Here is a 13,750-nt window from a genome sequence, read left to right as displayed (position 1 = left end):
TTCTGTACGTCTTGTTGCTTATGAGATAATGAGAGAAAAACAAAGAATCCCTATGAAAAATTCCGTTTAAGCGGTCCTGTACCACCCCACCAGTATGAGTTACGACTTCGCGACACTGGAAACTTTTGTAGAGCATTTAATCTTGAGAAAATCCTTGCTCTTGTTCAAGATGATACCATAAGATGCCTCTGAACTATAGAATTTTAAAAAGAAAAAAAAATAAAAGTCTCTCGTGTATATTAAATGGAAATCTTCATACGCTGTGTGGTCGAGTACTTAATATTAATATTAAGGGCTCAAACTTTCAGGGAATTTTTTTGGGGGTATTTCTAAGATAATTTCGGGATAGGAGCGAAAAAAAAAAAAAAAGCACCCTAGTCAACATATTATACTATGTAAAAGGAACTGTAAGAGAGGGTAAAGTTTACCCTTTATCTGGTCATATAAACGGCAACTATTGGTTCATCTAGTATATCGATAAAAAGAAACGGTGATCAACCATGCACAATATATATATATATATATATATATATATATATATATTCTTTGTTTGATACCAGTAAGTTTGAAAATTTCGTCCCGCCTTTAAAAGTCGGCTTAAAGGAAGTATGTTACTAAAAATATTGTCATCGCAAGAGGTTCAGTCATGTGCGCCACTATTACGTTCCAAAAATATATTTAATATTTTTACATCTTAGATATAATAAATAATAAGTACAGATTCAATAGATTTTAGAGACATAACGTCGTTAAAAAACATAGCGCCAGGCCACCTAGTAACTATTCCCTATGAAGATTAAACCATATTCCAGAAATAAGAATTTTTTTTAAATTTGCTAAGAATTACATTAAATTTAAGTTAAAGGTTGAAAGCCATAAAAAAGGCTATTCAGCAGCTGGAACAGAAGTATAAGGAATTCATCAGTAAAAACAAATTAAAAAAACCCACTGATTGAGAGAGAAATGATGAGTGCAAAAACAAAAAATGCAGTAAGCATTACGTAAAAATAAGCTTAATTTTGGTTCTAAATACGAAAAGTAGACATGTAACATGCAGCTCATTAAAAGACCTTCATAAGCTATACACTTTACAGAAATTAAATAAATTTTGTAAATCAACTAAGTGAAAATTCGTTTTTTTTAATTAAAATTTCTAAACTTTTCTACTAATATTACATTTTATTCCATCAACAAATTCTTTTTTTTTTCTTTTGAAGCCGAAAGTTATTCGTACTTTTGTCTTGCAGATCCGGGAGAATCTAAAGACTTTTTTTTCCTGCTCAGCAGGACAAAGTTCAATCTTTTGATCTGGTCAAAGAACAAATAGTCTGTGCAGGATAAGAATTTTAATATATTATCACGGGTAAAAAAAAAAAGGAAAAATAAAAAGTTATCTATTTTTTTACCCGGGATAATATAATTGGAAATATCGAATTAGTTGACGTAGAAACTAAATCTGTCACCGATTACCAAGTTGCATTTTATATAGTGAAAGTGATTAAATGACGTATAAATTACTTTTACATTGAGGACATATTTCTAAATAACTTATTCAAATTCGGGTATATGAAAATTTTAATATTTTATTTTGGTAATAACTTACATAGTTCTAAATATTGATCGACATTTTGAAAAAGGTTTTGTAAAAAGTGAACCGAGTAATATAATTTATTTAGTAATTTTGCATAATATCTAGCTCCAGAAATACCAAATGGTTATCATAATTATTGTTCATAATGCCATCATCACTATCTAAAATATAAAATAATATATTTATATAAATAATTTTATCATATGAAAAAAATTAATTATCAAAAGTAATACCAAATGCGTTGTTTTGCTGATCACCATCATGTTCCATTACTACATTGTGAGTAATATCTCGTTGAAAAGATTGCAAAAAGTTACTCGCACAAGCCAAAAAATGAGGAACATCCAAGGTATTGTCATTAAACAGTTGCCATGCTCTTAGAATTTTCATATCCATTTCCTGTGTGCGAGACGGACGTGGTCTGACAATATTGTCACCATTGCGTAATGACAAATACTCAATGTGAGTAACAGCTTGTAAAGCAGTTAAATTCTCTGAATAGAAACATAGTAGTAATCGAATTAATACACAAAGAAATTTATTTATTTCCAACAATCTCATATACTTATTTATTTTATCATTTGGTGAGTTATTATACGCCTAAAAAGTTTGAAAAATCCAAAAATATACGCTTCACTAATTTATTTCATTACAAATAAATAAAAATACTTTTAAAAGTTTCGCGGCATTTCTGACTCAGAACAGAAAACCATCGCGCTTACGTTGTGCAAATAAATAAACCGAACTAAAATATGGATAGGTACATAAACTTTCTTAGTAACTACAAGTGCTAAGGGTCATAAGACGTACAATAAATTAAAAACAAATAGTGCAAGGACAATAAATTTATCAGTATTTATATTGTATGGTAAAAATATTTTATAGGAAACACACTCCTAAAATACTAAGTATGAATATATTAATTTGAGTATGAATTTTTAAAAAACATAAATGTAATTAGCTTATCCCAAAATTCCAAAATAAAATTCGAGATGAAACATGTGAAGTCGATTTATTCGTAAAGTGATTGTCAATTATATCATATATGCATGAAAATATATGTAAATTTTATTTTTCAGCGCTCACAGATTAAATTTTAGTTTTATAAGAAATCAGATCGTATAAGTAGATTTACTAATTATGCATTTTACCTGTAAACTTCCAAATCGGAGAATGAGAGCCAAATCGTAGATTCGCCTTTTTGTGATAGGTTTCAGCAAGGTTATCAGTTCGATGAAGAAGACCGTAAACGCTCCATAATGTTGGTGGAGATTTTTTAATCCATTGGTCAGCAAAATATAATAAGAACATCTCGAATAATGTTTTCACATTATTAGGAATATTTGTTATTATCCATTGAAACCCGTCCAAAGCATCAACTGATGGCAATAAAGCCAACGCCATTATTTTTCTGATCAATATTTTTCCATACTTCCAATTTTGAACTAATTTTAGGAGTCCGAGACTTTTTAATTTTCTTGTTATCGCCTGTTTGTAGAAAATTTTGTAGAAAATTTATATTTTTAAATTAATTTAGCCGGTACTTAAAATTGAAATTGAGATCTCATTTTTTGTGAGAATTATTTTTTTAAAGCTAACAACAATATATGACCCTGAAGTCAACTAATAGCCGTCGCTTATAAAGTAATAGTTTTCTCGATCTAAACTTTTCGTCCAGCGGCTCAAATTGTAAAAGTTATTGATGAGAAAAAAAAATTTTTTAATTCATGAATTTTTCAAAAGTTCCGGGTAATTGTTTACTCCTGCGCGCGTGGCGAATAGTTAATTTGCATTCAAAAATTTATTTCCCCGTAAACTGTTGGTCATGCAGATTTCGGAGTGGTCTCATATTTTTCTTTGATTCTTAATTAAAATTTTTTTTTAGATTGTTTTTCCCGATTTCTCAATAGTTTCCGAGATATTTAGAAGATAACTAAGCACTAAATTTTTCCTTTTAAGATAATAAAAAGCAAGCCGGGAGACCTGTTCAACTATTCTGGAAATCTTTATTCAGGCAAAATCGAAAAAAAAATTTTCAAAATCGTCCTCTATTTCTGTTTAATATACTTGGTCCGCTATCTTGATTACATCTCGCCTGGACTAGTGAATGGAGAAAAATATAATCGTACCAAACGGAGAACTCTTATATATGCAGTACAACCTGGTTATAAGTAACTTTTTGGGGCTGTAGGAGAAAAATTTCTTAGAAAAAATTGTCCCCCACCACTATGTTTAACTCCACGATCGGCCGAATTTACGCGTATGTGTGCGTTGTGTTCGTGTTTGCGCCCACAGTCTTTTTATAAGTTACTTGACGTTTGTCTTTTCTTTACGTACAGTGCTATTTATTTGAGATTATTTATTAAATTAACTTAAAATATTTACAGCAGATTTATATGTTATCAGAGTTTATCATCCAATTTTGCATCTTTCTTGTTATCTTTCTTGTCATTAATAAATAAATAGTGTTTTAAATACATGCATAATTATGAAATTGTGTACTTTTTTAACTATAAAATAAAATTAATGTTTTTTCTACTAATAATGGTATTTGTATTTATTTACTTTCAATAAATAACATACTTTCTTACTTTTAGATCATTTAATTTCGATTATTGATGAATAAATAATTTAATTATAAATAATTATAATACTTTTAAGACTAAAAATATAAATTTACCTGATTAACTTATAAAAGGACTGCCGGAGCAAAATCCTTTACAATTACCGAAAAACATCGTCAGCGGAACAGTAGTGGGGGTATCATCTCGAGATGAGTGAAAGAAAATTGAGGGGAAGTAACTTATAATCGAGTAACTTATAACCAGGTTGTACTGTATATAGATTGAATAAATAACCAAAAAAGACGATTCGGGAGCCGGAATGGAAGAAGATTTCATTGCTATAGTTTAGTCAACAAGTGCCTTTTTCGTTCCAACTTTTAACTCGCCTCCGAAAATTATGATTTTGATGTCATTCTTTTCGTAATCGTGTCAAGAAACTTTTTGAAAAATTTGAAGTGGTGCTTACAAAAATTACAAAAGTTATAAAAAATTAAGTAAAAAAAAGGTGGTTCATTTTTTTGCGAATATTTCAAAAAGTAATTGAAATTTTTGAATTTTAAAAAAGATTCGAAGAGAAGAAGAAATTTCCTGAAAAATATCCATATTCTTGGAACTGTAGGACTAATATTTATAATTTTTCAGAGGGATGAAAATACGCACGAAAATGGAAACTCCGGCAACCGTAAGCCATGCCCAGTTTGGATCTTAAATAAAAATTATTATTTACGCTTATTAAATATAAAAATTAAAAATTTTAAAAAATTCATTCGCCAACAGAAAAGATAAACGAACAATAATCGTCTGGCGAAAAATTTTTATATCGTGATTTTTCATGAAGTTATCCATTAGTTAATTAAGAATTTGTTATAGCATGAACATGAACATTGCATATGCGATAATTGTTAAATTGTAAACCTGAAATGTTTCTTTACGTTCTAAGGAGTTATTTTTAGCGGGTTCAAAATAGAAACCCGTTGGAACAATTGTTAACTTTCACTTTGTTATTAACAATTTACGGCGGTGATAAATTGAAAAGTTTGATAAATTATTGGAAAAAATATTTTTTTTCAGTTTCAAAATTTTTTTTTTTTTTAACCGAAGATATACCTGAATGTTTTTAATTTTCCAACCTTTTTTTTAATTCAGGGTGATTCAAAATGAAGTCAAAGAATAAATTCAATAAATTAATTAATATTAAGCTAATAGTTTATTAATTAGCGTTTTAATTACAAACAATGTAAAAATTGGGTAACTTGAAGACGGTATTTGAGGTATGAACGGTTTTGTTCGGTTTACGAGCCGACGGTATACGTTGTGGTGGTAATTGCTTCTGCAAGAACTGGTTGAGTTAGACTCATTTCATAGAGATTTTTGCTTTTTTCATTCTGAAGCAGTGCAGCCAGATCGTAGGATTTTTTTCCCCCCACTTTGTGGTATCTTCTCTCCTGTTTAAGCCCATTGAAAACGGCTCAAAGTGGGGGTAAAAAAATCCTACGATCTGGCTGCACCTGTTCTTGAAAGTCTTACAGGAAAGGAAGTACACCCATGGGCGGGTCGTTTTACCAAAATACTTTGCGATTGGTAATCGAGAGAGAAGGTGGAGTGAAAGGGAACTAAGCTAGAGAAGGTATGTAAAATCTTTGTCTTTAAGGGAAAGAGACAGTTGTAAAAGAAAAAGAGACAAGACATGCATTCGTTTGACGAAATATTTTCTCCATGTAGAGAAAATAAGGCCTCATAAATGATAAATTACAGATGTCCTAAAGAGAGACTATTTTCCATAAATGATACAAAGAAAATCCTAAGAGGATTAAGTTATAAAGAACTAAATGGACCCCGTATGTCATCATGGCTCAGAGTTTTACAATTAACAAAATAATTTTTGAGAACGATAGGGGATGTGAGAAATAAAAAAAAAAAATAAAATTTAGATAGCTTCCGTTTATAAAAAAAAAGAATCAATTTGTACATTTAACAAATTTTTTTTTCCAATGACTTGTACAAATTTTCAATTTATCACCGCCGTAAATTGTTAATAACAAAGTGAGAGCTAACAATTTTTCCAACGAGATTCTATTCTGAAGCCGCTAAAAAATAACTCCTTATAGAACGTTAGAAAAATCCCACGTTGACAATTGAACAATGATCGCATATGCAATGTTCATGTTCATGCTATAACAAATTCTTAATTAACTAATGGATAACTTTATGAAAAATCACGATATAAAAATTTTTCGCCAGACGATTATTGTTCGTTTATCTTTTCTGTTGGCGAATGAATTTTTAAAATTTTTAATTTTTATATTTAATAAGCGTAAATAATAATTTTTTATTTAAGATCCAAACTGGGCATGGCTACGTTAGCCGGAGTTTCCGTTTTTGGGCGTATTTTCAGTCGTCTAAAAATTATAAATATTAGTCTTACAGTACCGAAAATGTTGATCTTTTCAGGAAATTATTTCTTCTATTCCGATCTTTTTTTTTCAAAATTCAAAAATTTCAATTAGTTTTTGAAATATTCGCAACAAACTTAACCACAATTTTTTTTACTTAATTTTTTATAAATTTTGTAATTTTTTTAAGCACCACTTCAAATTTTACAAAAAATTTCTAGATGCGATTACGAATAGAATGACACCAAAATCATAATTTTTGAAGGTTGAAACCAAAAAGGCACTTGTTGACTAGTCTACTGAAACTAATTAAAAAAACGACTGCAAGAGTAAACGAGCTTTAGTCCCTCGTCTGATGAGGGAAGCTCGTACGTATTTTGAGGCCCCCGGCTGGAACCAACTTTATTTTGGTAGCCAACAATTGATATAAATAAGTTAAATGTTTAAAATAAAATAACTCGTAAACCGTTGATTTTACGCGGAAGTTGATCTGAAAAAATCTGTAAAACGGTTGACCCTGCGGGCCATCCTGGAACTTCCCGCTGAATCCATACCTAAACGCTTAAGATTCCACTGATTTGCTTTTTGAGCTCTCCGAGCTCAAAAGATAGCTATTCTTCACTTTTGAGCTCTTCGAGCTCAAAAGTCTGATGGGTCTGAGATACAATACCATTTTTTGAAATTTTCAAACTACGATAACTTTTGAATAGATCAACCGATTTTCACGTAGTTGGCGGCGACCAATGTCAATTTTTAAGCTCTGTCGAAGAGTTGCAACGAAGAAAATCGATTTGATGAAGAATCTCCGAGTAATTTTGAAAAACACCTTTTTCGAAATTTTCGTTTTCGATACCTCACGAACAAATCGACCGATTTTGACGGGACTTTGCGGCAATCCACGGGGTTTTCAAGTTTAAGAGCGGAGTAGTTTTGGAATTGATCGGTACAGCCGTTTAGAAGTTATTCCAAAAACGATTTTTGAAAATTTTATTTTTGAAATTTCTCAAAAATCTAACGAACAGAATCAATTCAAATTCTCACGAGATATAATGGCAACGCTACTCTTTGGATCGCCACTTATTTCGATCAGATCGGTTGAGCCGTTCAAAAGTTATGAGAGGTTTACACACACACACACACACACACACACACACACACACACACACACACACACACACACACACACACACACACACACACACACACACACACACACACACACACACACACACATATATATATATATATATATATACATATATATACATACATACAGCCGCGCGGACACCATCGCGGGAATAGTCAGAACAGCTTCCCAGGACCTCAAAACGTCGAGATCTGATGAGAACTCGATTTCTGAAAAACTGGGTAAAACCAATAACTTCCCGATTTTGGAAAATCTTCGATTTTCTTAGCGGGAAGTTAAAAAAATGTTCAGAATGAAAAATTACACAAAAAAGGAATTATGTATTTTTTTTTATGAAGACAGATATTTTAGAAGATATCGCGAAATATTTAGTTTCACTATCGGACCCTTCTGTCGCACGCAAGTGTTCCCTTTACTCACCGTCAGGCTACCCAGCAGACAGTGCGACTAGTTGCAGATGCGGTCATAGAATAAATCTATTTTTCGGTGTCTATAGGAGATCAAGTGATTAAACTTGACAGAGTATTTCTTAATACCGTACAGAAGATAATGAAACAATTTAAAAGTCCTTCACCCCACAAACGCAAAAAAACAACCCTTGAAGGTCGAATGTTTACCGAAGTTCGTCATTTTTCGATTTAAAAAAATGCATTTCTCGGTGTCCATAAAAGATTTGGGGATGAAACTTGATAGAGTTTCTCTGAATACAAAAAAAAATAATGAGACCATTTAAAAGTCTTTCCACCTCATAGACACGAAAAAACAGCCCTTAAGGGAAGAACTTTTTTTCAAAGTTTCATCCCTCAATCTCCTATTGACACCAAAAAGTAAACTTTATTTTATGTCCGCATCTCCTACTAGTGGCACTGTCTATTGGTAACCTGACGGTAAGTAGGGAGGGGGGGAACACTTGCGTGCGATAGAGAGGTCCAATAGCGGGACTATGTTTTTCGCGATATCTTCAAAAATATTGGTCCTATGAAAAAAATACATAATGCCTTTTTAGCGTATTTTTCCATTCTGAACATTATACATTTTTTTTTTTTTTTTTTTTTCAAATAAACTTTACCGTTAAATCAACGGTTCACGATTTATTTCATTTTAAACATATAATTAATTCATAAGAATTATTTGTGACACCGTAGATAAAAAAAACAGACTTTTTCGTATATCTTGGCTAAAAATATATAAAATAAAATTGGTTCTAGCCTGAGACCTCAAATTGCATATGGACTTATCTCTTCAGTCGAGGGACTAATTAAAGTGAAAATTAAAGAAAATATAATAAACCTTTAAATGCAATTTACAGAAATCAAAGAAATTATCGCAATCAAGTTATTAACAGACCAAGATTGAAAAATATAAAATTTTTTTAATTTTCGGAATCATTAAAAACCGGTATTTTCTAAACTAGTCGATTGACGTAACAAATTATGAACTTTACCTTTTTCAATTGTCTGAAAAATATAGATATGCAGTTTTAAAAATATCCATTGAAAAAGTATAAACCAATGGTTAATTTGAAAAAATAGACCTTATTTTTGTGAAATATTTTTCAATAAACTTTGAATAAGAAATAATAAATTTTTATAATAGAGTATATTAAACATAAATTTTGTTGTCATTCATTAATTTGCTTATGTCTGAACTAACCTGACAGAAATGAAAAAAAGCATCCAGTATGGACAGCTTCCGGAAACACAGATTTGATAGCGTTATCTAGTGCCGCTTCAAAATCAGTCATAATAGTCTGTGGAGTTATGTGTGTTGCCAATTCTGTTTTAAAATAAGAAAGTGCCGTTTTATACGCAATGGTTGACTTCTTCGTCATCAGCACCCAGCATAATGGTAAAGCCTAAAGCAATTATTGTTTTATTAAATGATAGATTTATTGCACGACTCATAATATGAGGCATAAGAAAGTGTTTTACGATCACCAAAAATTTCTACCTCATTCTGCGCATCTATTTATACTATCATATCCTTGTTAGTTTACGGAAACAAAAAAGTTTGCATGACATTTTTTAAATAATTTAAAGGAGCTTAATTTCACAGATTTAGTAGAATTTGGCGCTGTACCATTCATATCTCCGATGATGGAATGCCAGAGCTACTGAATGTGTATACCGTAAAAAGAACAAGATTTTTTTTCGTATTTCAATCATAAGATAATCGAAATTTATGTTTTCTGATGAAGGCATTGCGTACAATTATTTTTTTTATTATTTATATTGTAATGAGAAATGATAATAAAAAATTACTATTTATCTATTTTTCATAATACTTTTTTACGACTAAATAAGCATTAATAGTCGTTCATTCTTAGATTTTCCAAAATTCTTAGTTCAAATTTATAATTGTCCTATTACTACTTAATTCACAAAATAATAGATGTAGTAGATAGCCCAACTGTTTTTTTTTTTTCAATTATAGTTTAATGAAATGTAATGAAAGGTTTCTTTCATTTTAGTGTCATAATAAAAAAGTTGAAAAATCTATACATACATACATACATACAAACATCCCAAACGTGCAAGGAATTTTTTTTGTATTTAATAAAGCAAATGTCTTTAAAAAATGTCAAAAGCATCGAAACAAGTGTATTTTCTTGACTGACATGTATTCATATTATTTTATGAATGCTGTAGGAATTGTTAATAGAGACATTGTTAATTCAAGACATTGCTTGATTTCGGTAAGGTTAGAGTAGAGCACTTTTTGGATCGTTTCGCATTATGAGGCGTGCAATTACATATTAAGCAGAAACAAGACTAAAAATAATCAGTTTATAAAAGAAATGTTTGGTATAAAAAATCGACGTCATCAAGTAACATAAACCTGAACACTGTGACATAGAAAGTTTTATATATATATATATATATATATATATATATATATATATATATATATATATATATATATATATATACACAGTATAAAGTAAAATTTTTCGTCAAATTTGACACTCAAATGAGTGTTACTACTTTTTTTACACGCAGTGTCTGTTATTGTGACTCAACTTATTATTATTTTTCAAAGAAGTAACACATAAAAGTGTTGAAATAATTTCGGATTGCCTCTTCAGATTTCAACACACTAATAATATGTTATTTGTAACACATAGAGAGTGTAAATTTCAACGTTCCTTATGTGTTACTTTGTAGTAAATAATTTTTTACTGATATTTTAATTTTTATTTCAAAGAAAAGAATTTTGTTTAACTCTCTACCTTTTGTTTTGCTTTATCGTTTAATGGTTTAATAAAATTTTTGTTGAACAATCTATTATGCTTGTGAAAGTCCGCTTTGCCTCACATCTCTTTTCTTATTAAATTTACTTGAACCATATTTTTATTTCTAGATTAAAACCATTATAATTTTAATTATTAAAGTAACACATGAGAAATGTTGAAATTTACACTCTCTACGTGTAATAAATAACATTTTAGTGTGTTAAATTGACGAGCCAATCGAAATAATTTCAACACTTTTGTGTGTTACTTGTAACATGCAGGTGTGTTATTTCTTTAAAAATAATAAGTTTAGTCAAAGTAACACACTGTGTATAAAAGAATTCAGTAACACTCATTTGAGTGTCAAATTTGACGGAAAATTTTTTACTGGTGCATAAATTAATGAATTATTCATATACCTGATGGTCGTCTATCAAGCCAAGAACTGTAAACACTTGATAAATATTTGGCTTCCTTGGGTAATTTTAAAAGTTGCATCCATAAAAAGCATTGATGTATTAACTGATTTCAAAGAAGTCACCGTTACAAATAATTGTTAAAAACGAATCATCAGTTGAAGTAAGAGTAACAACTTTCAATTGACCATGAGGATATGTCAAAAAATGTGACCATTGGGGCATGCTTAATAAATTAGAAAATTCTTGCAAATTTTGAGGAGTTGGTGGACGCCGAGGCTGTTCACGGCGGCGCCAGTTTTCCATAACTGGCTTCATTTTGGCAAGTGAATTTTACAGCAGCTTCATAATGCCTGCAATATCAATAAAGTTTATGACAATAAGTTTAGATAGTTACTCCCGGTATTACAAGTGTCAAATGCGTGCTTTTTGTAGAATTGACTTCCGTAGTATTCATATTTGGGAACACCGTGTAAAAGCAGAAGATATAGAAGTATATTTAAAATATCTCTACAAAATTTAATAGTAACTACAAAATATAATATAATTAAATAAATTTGATACTTACACCACACTGAGTTGATCATAAATTAATCGGAAGGATCGAAAGGGGCGTGAAACGGTAGCCTCGAATAATGCATGTTGAAAAGTAACATAAAGATGCAGTTTAGGATCTGCTTCGTGATTATGGCCTTTAGATAACACAGGTTGATTATTAACTAATTTTCCATATTGCATCACAACTGTACGCATAACGTTCAAAACATCGAATGTAACTAAAATATACAAAATAAGCAAAGTTAAAATATATACACTGGCAAAATGAAAAAAGCGCGATTCGGACAAGCCTAATATGGATAGGCATATTAATTTTACAAATACATCAATTTTTTAATATTTCTTCTGGTCACTAAATAAATTGAGGAAATCATAAACATGGAACAAAAAAGAACTTAAACTGATGATAACGACAATAACTTAGAAATAAATTTATTAGAATGAATCAATCTATCCTAACAAAAAGTGAAAAAATACGTTTTTTAAAAATGTTTTAATTCGCAGCCACTGAAAAAATTAAAGGAAAGTTTAAAAGTCGAAAAAAATTAGGCACAATCCGGAGGCTCAAAAACATTATTTAGAAGGTTTTTATGTGATTTACAGTAAATTTTCAATTCTAATTTTGACTGATTAACTTTTAGTTTTAATAGAACTGAGCCGCAATAATCTAAGTACAAAGTGCTTTTTCGAAAATTGCCATTAATTAACGGTGAAAATATATATTTAAAGATTACATTTGTTGTACAAGTATGACAGAGAAATTTTCTAAGAAAGATGAAACTATAATAAGCTCTTAAAAATTGAATTACACAAACACGTATGACCCAATACAAATAAATATTTGCTATAGATCATTAAGATATAAAAACGTAGAAATCCAGAACAAACACGACTTTAAGAAATTCTCGATCTTAAGAAAAAAATATGGAAAGTATTGTTGTAAAGATTTAAATTAACAATATCAAGGCTTACATTAGAGCATGCAAAAAGTATTAACAATCTTATTTAAAATTGTATATTACTAACCTGCCAACAGTCTGATACATACAATATCCGTACCCTTCATAAATTTTATCCGGTACTTTTAGACGGGGATTTTGTACGCGATGAAAAATTTTTTTATTCATTTTGTAATAAATATAACTATTTTGTGCTGCAACACGTGACACCACCGACACGGTAAGAAGTTTCACAAACAACTGCAAGTGTAACGCAGTGCAGCCAGATCGTGGGTAGAACGACCCCCCACTTAAGGCAAAAATAGCATGGAGTGTAATGGAAAGTGGGGGAACTTTGCCCACGATCTGGCTGCACTGGTGTAACGTGTAACGCAACCGTCGATTACCACGGCGGGGATAAGCCATCACCCCTACTCTCCCTTCGAATCACGCACGTCCCATACTTAATGTTAACAAAGGGAATAGCTTTGCAACCATGCGGTAAAATAAAGTTTCAGATAATTGACTAAATCATTTCAAATTATAAATTCCTTAATCAAGCGTAAGGTAAGAGCCCCAATACCCGCTCACTCCATGTATTTGTATATCTATATTCACAAGTATACAAATACATGGAGTGAGCAGTACATGAGCGGTTACCGGGGCTCTTACCTTACTCAGAATATAAAATTCTTATTTTAGATAATACAAAATTTATTTAAAAAAAAATGTGATTGTTAGCTATCTCGAAGTTTTTAAAATGGAATATATATTATATTAGCACATGCACGTACCAGTATTAATTTAACCACGTATTTGGTGGTACTTTAACAATAAAAATTTTAACACACTGCCTGAACTTACATCGGCTTTTTTATAGCTTAGTTGTAAGACTTCAAAAAATGTAAGTT

The 13,750-nt window shown here is 30.4% G+C and overlaps 1 protein-coding gene across 1 annotated transcript; it reads right to left on the bottom strand.

Annotated features, from left to right (window-relative positions):
* Positions 1 to 1,645: 1,645 nt before the first annotated feature.
* On the bottom strand, positions 1,646 to 11,435 carry LOC123273790. The gene is made up of 5 exons (XM_044741262.1): positions 11,347 to 11,435; positions 9,349 to 9,550; positions 2,743 to 3,079; positions 1,825 to 2,085; positions 1,646 to 1,752 (listed from the first exon to the last, which is right to left on the bottom strand). Exons 3-5 carry the CDS (start codon positions 2,993 to 2,995, stop codon positions 1,673 to 1,675), a joined length of 594 nt encoding a protein of 197 aa, XP_044597197.1. The 5' UTR covers positions 2,996 to 3,079; positions 9,349 to 9,550; positions 11,347 to 11,435; the 3' UTR covers positions 1,646 to 1,672.
* Positions 11,436 to 13,750: the final 2,315 nt, after the last annotated feature.

The sequence above is a fragment of the Cotesia glomerata genome, unplaced genomic scaffold, assembly GCF_020080835.1.
Source record: "Cotesia glomerata isolate CgM1 unplaced genomic scaffold, MPM_Cglom_v2.3 scaffold_138, whole genome shotgun sequence".
NCBI lineage: Eukaryota > Metazoa > Arthropoda > Insecta > Hymenoptera > Braconidae > Cotesia > Cotesia glomerata.
Note: the sequence above shows the minus strand (reverse complement) of the source record. Positions and strands in the feature narration are given on the sequence as shown.

Excerpts from the sequence above, each read along its gene's own strand:
- LOC123273790 (XM_044741262.1), bottom strand. The coding sequence starts at position 2,995 with ATGGCGTTGGCTTTATTGCCATCAGTTGATGCTTTGGACGGGTTTCAA. Across the intron at positions 2,086-2,742 it reads TCCGATTTGGAAGTTTACAG|AGAATTTAACTGCTTTACAA; the intron begins GTAAAATGCATA and ends GTTTCTATTCAG. Across the intron at positions 1,753-1,824 it reads TCAGCAAAACAACGCATTTG|ATAGTGATGATGGCATTATG; the intron begins GTATTACTTTTG and ends TTTATATTTTAG.